An 8,439-nucleotide genomic window follows, 5' to 3' on the forward strand; every position below is an offset into this window, starting at 1 on the left:
TATCTAAACGTGGAAGGTTATTTTGGGAATTTTAAAATTATGTATAACATATCCCGCACGTGCATAGGATCCGAGATTAAAAATTTGGATCCAATTTTTTTCCTTCTTTTAAACTATGGACCTCCTGTTATTACTTCTTAATGGGTGGACCTGCCATTAACTAGGCCCATTATATAATTACCTAATGGTAGTTCTTACAATAATGATTGGAGTACTAGAATTGGGTTTGTCATCGGAATATCATCTTGAGCAAGAGATGTCGCGAGAAACAGCAGCAGCAGCGGGAGGTTCATCAACAGAGGCTCCAAAGATCATATTTAACGACAAGGAACGGAAGTTCGAAACAGAAGACAAGAAAGCATATCTTGAATATGTGCTAAGAAATGGTGGGAAAGTGATGGATATTGTTCACACCTTTGTTCCTTCTAGCAAGAGAGGTCAAGGTCTTGCTTCCATTCTATGTGTTTCTGCTCTTAATCACGCCCAAGAACGTTCCCTCTCTGTTATCCCGTCTTGCTCTTACGTCTCTGTAAGTACAATCTTCCTGTCTTCTATTATTCAACTGAATTAGAACTCTAGGATTCATTTAGGGTCTGTGTGGAATTAAAATGAAATAGATTTCTATCATTTTTATTCATTAAGATTTTGACCTATTGATTGTCCAATTTTCAAGCTTCTGTACCTGTAATTTGATACCATCTTTGTGCTTTGTCTACAATTTTTAGATACAATGTTGCTACTAAGTGAATAAATCAACAACATATTGATAGCTCTAGAAACAATCCGAGCTGTTGCAGATGTTCGGTACCATTACATAGGATTCATATTAGAGGAGGTTGATGTGTTAACTTGCTAGATGGAGTAATCCAATGTTCCATATGGAATCAAAGCTGTTTAAAACATAAAATGTTGGTGTTGTTAATAGACCTAGAACAAGATCCCTTTGTGAAAGTCGTTTGGATTTTGTGTAGTGTTGTTCACGAGCGAAGTTCTTATCTGAATTGGTTGTCTTTCCTAATAGTGTCAGCGACTCGTGCACTTTCATGTGGATATTGAAGAAGAGTATGACTGTGATTGTTTGTCTGAATTTTAAAAGAAAGATGGTCTACGGAGTACAGAGAGAAGCTATCAAGCTGTTTTCAGTGTAGCATGTCTTAGTGCTCCTTTGAATCTGATATCAAACAATTTTGCTTAGTTACACACCTCAAGGTGCATTTACCTTTGCACAGGTTCAAGTGGTGGTCATGGTTGTAGGTGCCTCCGTCCAGTGTTAGCTGGGGCCATTTGTTGTGTCTGGAATGTCGACTTAAAAAACTTGTTATTCACTGTTAATTCTAGTCCATTTTAATGTGCTCTCCAGACTGCTGACTGAAAACATGTAAAATGCAGGATACATTTCTTCCGCGCAATCCACAGGGGAGCTCACTTGTATATACAGGGGAGCCCAAGTCTCACATGTGAATCCTCTTCAGTTTGTGCTCCTGGACATATGCTTAATGTCGGCCGAAGTAATTTTTAGCTGAACTTGATGTAGTCATCAATAGCCTGCTTTGTTTATATGAACGGGCAGCTGAGCATGATATAGTCATCAATTGCCTGCTTTATTTTTCATCTGGATATGTGAACAGATCATTACCTGTAATTACGTATATTCTCAAATAAAGCAGAAAGCTTCAGGAGTATATGTTGGAAAAGTAGACACTAAAACAGGGTGAAGAAAAAAATGTTGTATTAGGGTTCAAGGCTCTAATGAAAGATTCTTTTCGACAATTATTCGACCCTTTCCCAATTGAATTGGCGAGTACAAACAGGTCAATGAATATCGCCGTCAGGATACTTGAAGCCCCACAACAGTTGTTGGATTCAAAGCTTGTACGATCTTGATCCAACCAAGAACACACTGGTTTTGATACTGATGATGCTTTTAAGAAAGAAAACAAAGAAAGTTGAGAGATATTTTTTTGAATGAAAACAAGTCACCTATTTAAAGAGGAAATCACACCCTTTGGAGATGACTCTTCATCTCTACAAGCATCTTTACAGAGTGAACAGGCGCGTCGCTTCCTTCAATGCGTCCATTGGTGAAACGAGTTTCCTGTTCCGTTTTCTAACCGACAATAGGAACCCTAAAACATAAAATTTCCAATTCAAGGGTTTGTTGAAAATATCCAACAGTATATTCTCAAAAGCACATTATATGTGGCTTGATAGAATTTGAGCTGATATAGCTCGTGTTCCATTGTATTGCCAACCCATCGGGAAATAGTCAGACTTCAACAGGTGTGTCGAAAGTGCATACAAACTGTCCATATTACACTCCATGAACAACACGAACTAGGGAAAAGTCATCACAAAATGTAAAATCACAAAAGTCGGGATATGTGTAGTTTGTACTTGCTTTTAGTTGCAATCCATAAGTGAAACATTTTGTACCCCCAGGAGATATAATCTTAAGACCATTCTGAATCCTAACAAGCAAGCAACAAGTCGAACAAATGCCGATTATGTTTTACAAATAGTTGCATCATTGTAAAGATTCATATCGACCATCCATCCTAACAGGGCAACAAAAGAACGGGTGAGAAAATTAGATTGCGAAGTCCATACTACGTCTGCTCAATCAAGGAGAGAGACGAACTAGCATTTCTCATGAACTACCCTACACACACAATAAGCAGTAAGAAAAAGTTGTATTGTTCAAGAGAGAAACCAACACTTCAGAGATGACATTGAAATTAAAATCCACAAAACATCTCACAGTTTAGAACCTAAAGTTTGCTAGATATATATACAACTTAATGAAACACGGAAAAACCTTGAATGGTATCCTTCTGCGTCAATTCATAAATCAGAGAGCTAAAAAAGCATACCAGTACAACCTTTAAAATACATGAAGATCCACGGATAAATAGTACATGATAACATAAATGGTACAACACAAGGCTTGAACCCCAAGACTATTTCGATACATATATACAAGTTGAAGATGCCTCCAAGATCCAAGTGTTAACCAGTTACATAATAGTCCATCTTCTCTACAGGAAGGTTAAGAACTGTAGTTTCCACCTACAATCACAAATTTGGCAATGATTGGTTGAAATGTTCTGAGATACAAACAATGAAATATAAGGTTAGATGTATCATATATTTTTTTACATTACAAAGTTTCATTTTTTACAGGGACCCTGGACCCGGCTAATTGTTTGCATATATAAGGATATAAGATTCTCAGCAAGAGCAGGTGTCACTAAGGTCATTGAGAGACGAGCCGCTTAACAAACTTAAAACAGCCTGCGATCCTAAAATGAGCCGAGATGCTTTTTTTTTTAAAAACAGCCCCGAGGACATAACCAAGGCTTTTGGATGTATTTTAGTGTGAAGAAATCCCCTTTCAGTTCATCTCGAACAACATGTAGCCTAACATAACAGGAAGTTGTGCAAAATATGACGCATGGTTCAGATAACCAAAGAACCAAGCAAATTCTGCCAGATCCCAGTTATCACCATAAACAAAGTGAAATTTCAGGAACTGTAGTCTGTCCTGTGTGACTACTCCTATTGTCTGACTGAGCTTGGAAGTGTTACAAGGTACACACTTCCTAGTGGTACTTCAAATTCACCCACAAGTACAACAACTATGAACATGGTTTCTTAGTTTCACATACACATAGGCAATTTGCAAAGTAACATCTCATGCAAAAACATTGAATGATGTTGGGTTTAAAGTCCAGATACACCAAGATTGCAAATCACAGAGGCATTTCAAATTCAGGTCAAAACTAAGAGCAATTAGAATACTGGCGAGTATGAAAAGGAAAGGAGATGAGACCAAAAGAATAAGCACAGTACCTCCTCAAAAGGGACAAAGACAAAAGGAGTCATTCCCCTTCTGTGAGAGACTGCAGGAACGTCAGGGTCGTGTGTCTCATCCTCCTGCCAACCTTCAACAACCCCGAGAATATTATCTTCATTTCCACTAAGCTCATTATCATTCACGCCGCTTGTAACAAGAGATAGTAAATCCATCCGATTGTTTGCCCCATCGGTTGTCCCTCTCAGCCTACGGGAATACCCAACCAGATAATAAATAATACAATATGTGAATTTAAATGATCTTATTTAGCTTAAGAAATTTGAAGTAACATATATTTAAGAAGTTTGGGATGACCTCATGCGGATTCTCAACACAGTAGGACGTGATCCTGGGTACATAATTGCAACCTCAACCTACAAAGGTTGCAAAAAAATGAGCAAGTAGGAATACAGAATATGGAGAGGGAAGAGGGAGCTTTTAAAGGGAACAATGGGCACCAATTAATGGAGAAACCAAAAGATATATCCAAACCTTATCGTCCGACAGAGTGTACCGGCCACCATATACAGAATCAGCTTTAGGTGCACGGAAGTTCATGCACTTCACGACATCTTTTACTTTTTGAGAAGAGTTCTACAAATTCAGATGGAGCACATGATGAGCACATAGGGAGAAACATTTCCAAAAAATAATCTAAATTGCTCAAAAGTTTTTTAGAAAGAGCACCTTGTAGAGGAATCTTCCGCTGTGATAAAATCTAATGTAACGGAAATAGCAGACCTGCAAAAGATAAATATGCAATTTGAACAGATTTAAAACTGCTTTTTAATAGTCCAAATGACTCTAGATTTTCATGTTTTTTTATTATTATTTTCCACCCTTCCGAAGTGATAAAAAATGGTTGTAAATTTGCAAGGTATATTTTCATAATACAGGATGTCGTGTGCACCAAAAGGATATATTGCAAGGTTTATATAACTAGGATGTTATCGATTAAGATGTGACACATCGTTTAGATTGTAAGATCGGTCTCAGACTTTCTGCAGCATGCAGACTTGATGCAAGAGTAGAGCAGAAAAACACAAATAGGAGGATTGAAATGGACAAGAAAATGTGTTGATTGATGATATAACTGGCTTTTTTCCAGTCATGACTGGTCGATACCACTAAAATCATGCCAATAATTTCTATATACCACTTTCTTAAATTTATGCCGCTAATAAAAAAAGCGGAGTAGACTATAAATTAACCCAGTATCTGGCAAATCTGTGCAGCAAACCCAATTATCTTAGAAGATAAAATTGGAAAACCACGTAACACAGAGGATTATCAGTTACAAATTCAAGCTTTTAGTCTTACAGACCATTTGATAACATCAATGACAAATTATGTCATGAGAAATACAGCAGTGAGGACTGCAAGCCTTCGAAACGTCATAATTAAATTTCTAAATCCAAACGAAACTCAGTAGACTGATCCCGTATGCTCTATTTGACAACGAAAGTTTTTCTTAGAAGTGGTGGTGTTACTTTTAATCCAAATTTTTTTTATTGAGTAAACCAAAATATTGAAGTATCCATTCAGAAATATTATGCATTTTATCAAACCCAAATCACAGGACTTTGGGAATACCAATTGCATGGTGACATCGAAGTACCGCACTCTAGTTCAGGTCGTTATTCTAAGTTTTATGGTTGCTCATATTCACATTAAACCAAATATGCACGGAAAAGGGACAACTTCGCAGACTAATAAGAAAATAATAAGTGCAGCATACCACATGAACTGGATTTGAAGTCTTCCATTCTGGAGTTCCACAACGAACATAGGTGTTTCTACTGACATATAGACCTGATAAATAAATAAAAGCATATATGAATAAGAGAATAATTGCATGCGCATAATACTGTATCTGCTGTATAAACTTGAACCCTTCAAGCTTCAGCATTTAAGCTGGCTGGTGAAGATGGCTTCTGTCTTGATACATATTCTCAATACAATGTTCACCAATCAATACAGTGTTCACCAATTTCCCTGCCACTTTAGCATACATTATAAATATTAGATTGTAACTTGTAACTTTGTAAGAGACTGGTCTTCCATCCTATACCATTTTCCTTTCGAAATATACTCATTTAGAAAAAAAATAGAAGACTCATGCAAGGTCATAGTTAATATCTAATAAATTAGCACTACAAACGACTTGTCTGGAAAAGCTCAAAAACAGATCAAGATAAGCAGAGTCCATTTTCCACGTATGTGTTAGTTTCAGAAGGCCCTTTCTGCAGACTTTCATTTTGACTAACGTTCTGTAAGACCAAAATGATGTTAGCTTTCTGAAAGAGATGAACCCTGTCTCGTTTCCTCTGATCATCCAAAAATTTATTTCTCCAACTAGGATAAATAAATATTTGGTGAGTACTGCATCAGGAATCTTACACTAATTCATAAGACAATAGCCAGATGAGTCTAAACCAAATTCCAACAAAAAACAAATATCTAAAATTAAGCAGGTCCTAAGTTCCTAACACTTACTACTTCAAATATGCCAAATTTTATCTGTGTTTGATTTGGCATGAATTTATTTTGACTTCCTACTTCAAAATCTGTTGGTGGAAAGAGAAATCCCTTCCTCGACATCATTTTGTTTTATAAATTAATGTGATCTTCGGAATCTTTAGACACACCGCCACAAGGAAGTGATAGAGCGTCAAATGTGTGTAAAAGTTGTGTAAGTCAATGTTAAGAACTTGGATAACTACTCTTAAAGACTACAATGACACCTTCAGAACTAGAAACGGGAGTACCTAAGTACTCAAAGATTTCCAATTTATATAACAAGGCATAAAAGATAAAAGCCACTAAATCATCAAAAGAGAGAATTCAAACCGCCGCGGAAAATGAGCAAGCCTAGCACTAGACTGTCAACCACAGAATGAAAAAAAGAAAAAAATAATAATCAAATGCATTCTGTTCTTACCATCAGTACGAATTCTAGGTCGTAAGAGCCACATTTTTCTCCATGACCCCTGATAAGTAGACTGAAAAATCCTGTGATTTTCTGCAGCTCCAATTATCTAGAAAAAGAGAGCTTTAATCACTTCCAAGCCTAACGGAACCATATAACACCAGAAGGACAGGGGAAAAAAGTAGCACCTGCCACGCCTTTAAGCATGCGCTTCGCCAGAATACAGGATTTCGAATTGTATATCTCCACTTACGGCAGACACATGCTGCCCTGCCTAAGCTATACGATGTCATTCTTGCAAAGACCTGATTGTTAACATTCAAACGGACACTCAGATATGGACAGTTGCTGCAAATGTGGATATTAAGTCATAGCATCTTCAGAGGTCAACAATGAATGAGAGAACATCGAACATGTGGTTATCCAAGTAAAATGACTTGATCACATAGAAAGATTCTAAAACAGAATCAAGTGATAACTATCATTTTAGTGAAATGTCATGCAAAAATGGAAGCGTTATAAGCCAAGAGAACGATACCCATAACAGTTCCAGATACCTTACCTCATGTAGCAGTTCGTCAGGTAAGCTACGGTGTATGAGAGCTGGGTCACTGAAAGGCTTACTAGCCACACTCCCGAAATGAATGAAGGGTTTGATACTAACCCCATAGAGATCTGAAACATATACGGAAATTTCAAAAATATATCTTAATAAGAACTCAAACATCACAGCTCTGTAATCTATACTTACTGAAATAGAGAATGACATTCCCGGACAAAGAACTAACTTAATGACTAAAAGATAAAGAGGACAAAAATGTATAGCAAAGCCTTCTCACACATACCAAGCCAAGGTCTCGGTGTAAACTGGAATCCTGGCGGAACATCACTTTGTATTGAAAACCCAAAGTCTGCAACCAACCAATGAAAGTTGTCAATACATTCAGAATCAGGAACACTATTACACTAAATACATTATCCTTTACAATATTTTCATTTCAGAAATGTACAAACTGCTCAAAACCCCATAAACAGTTTAGAGATTGAATCAGAATATCTTCATTGAAACTAATTGTGCAAAAAGGAACAATTTTTTTTTGGTAATCGGAATGATGATCGGTGAAATTGAGTATACCCAATTGAACAGAGCTAAGAATACAAAGAAATTCGAGAACCCAAATCAAATTCGAAATAACTAAGACAAACAATTTGTACCAAGATGGAACCGTTAAGTAAGAGGCAATACCTGAGGCCATGAAAGTCTGAAATATTTTGACCTACAGAGAAACAAGAGAAATGATGGTATCGAATTATATAAACCGGTTTTTTCATTACCGACTTAAGCAGTTCATCTATAACCATTCGTTCAGTCAATTAAGTGGGACCCGCTAGAGTTTGCGGTCTCAATTTACGAGTGGATTTTGTTACCTGACTGATGACGCGACATCCGGGAGCTAAGGTTCGGAGAATACATTGGAACGGGTACAGAAATCCTTGCATTCACTTTTCATATGGTAAATTGCATATACAACTTACGTAACAAAAATACTAGAAACCATAGTAAATTGCATATACAACTTCAATCGTGACATAACATAATATTCTTATCTGAGACCAGATCTCCAAAAAAAAAGGAAAAAAAAAATAAAAAGACTAA

General features: G+C 36.8%; 2 protein-coding genes across 2 annotated transcripts; one reads left to right on the forward strand and one right to left on the reverse strand.

Moving 5' to 3' along the window:
* The first annotated feature begins 220 nt into the window (after positions 1 to 220).
* LOC113361333 (acetyltransferase At1g77540-like) lies at positions 221 to 1,682 on the forward strand. The gene is made up of 2 exons (XM_026604603.1): positions 221 to 529; positions 1,390 to 1,682. The coding sequence occupies exons 1-2, from the start codon at positions 257 to 259 to the stop codon at positions 1,459 to 1,461; spliced, it is 345 nt and encodes a 114-aa protein (XP_026460388.1). The 5' UTR covers positions 221 to 256; the 3' UTR covers positions 1,462 to 1,682.
* Positions 1,683 to 2,705: 1,023 nt separating this feature from the next.
* Positions 2,706 to 8,105, reverse strand: LOC113356392 (F-box protein 7-like). The gene is made up of 11 exons (XM_026599504.1): positions 8,029 to 8,105; positions 7,628 to 7,693; positions 7,345 to 7,457; positions 6,971 to 7,087; positions 6,795 to 6,891; positions 5,592 to 5,665; positions 4,541 to 4,594; positions 4,346 to 4,447; positions 4,169 to 4,227; positions 3,850 to 4,060; positions 2,706 to 3,066 (listed from the first exon to the last, which is right to left on the reverse strand). The coding sequence occupies exons 1-11, from the start codon at positions 8,036 to 8,038 to the stop codon at positions 3,007 to 3,009; spliced, it is 963 nt and encodes a 320-aa protein (XP_026455289.1). The 5' UTR covers positions 8,039 to 8,105; the 3' UTR covers positions 2,706 to 3,006.
* Between the last annotated feature and the right edge of the window lie 334 nt (positions 8,106 to 8,439).

The sequence above is a fragment of the Papaver somniferum genome, chromosome 3 (assembly GCF_003573695.1).
Source record: "Papaver somniferum cultivar HN1 chromosome 3, ASM357369v1, whole genome shotgun sequence".
NCBI classification, from domain to species: Eukaryota; Viridiplantae; Streptophyta; class Magnoliopsida; order Ranunculales; family Papaveraceae; genus Papaver; species Papaver somniferum.

Excerpts from the sequence above, each read along its gene's own strand:
- LOC113361333 (XM_026604603.1), top strand. The coding sequence starts at position 257 with ATGTCGCGAGAAACAGCAGCAGCAGCGGGAGGTTCATCAACAGAGGCT. Across the intron at positions 530-1,389 it reads CGTCTTGCTCTTACGTCTCT|GATACATTTCTTCCGCGCAA; the intron begins GTAAGTACAATC and ends TGTAAAATGCAG.
- LOC113356392 (XM_026599504.1), bottom strand. Across the intron at positions 5,666-6,794 it reads ACCTAGAATTCGTACTGATG|GTCTATATGTCAGTAGAAAC; the intron begins GTAAGAACAGAA and ends TTTATTTATCAG. Across the intron at positions 4,228-4,345 it reads ACACTCTGTCGGACGATAAG|GTTGAGGTTGCAATTATGTA; the intron begins GTTTGGATATAT and ends CAACCTTTGTAG.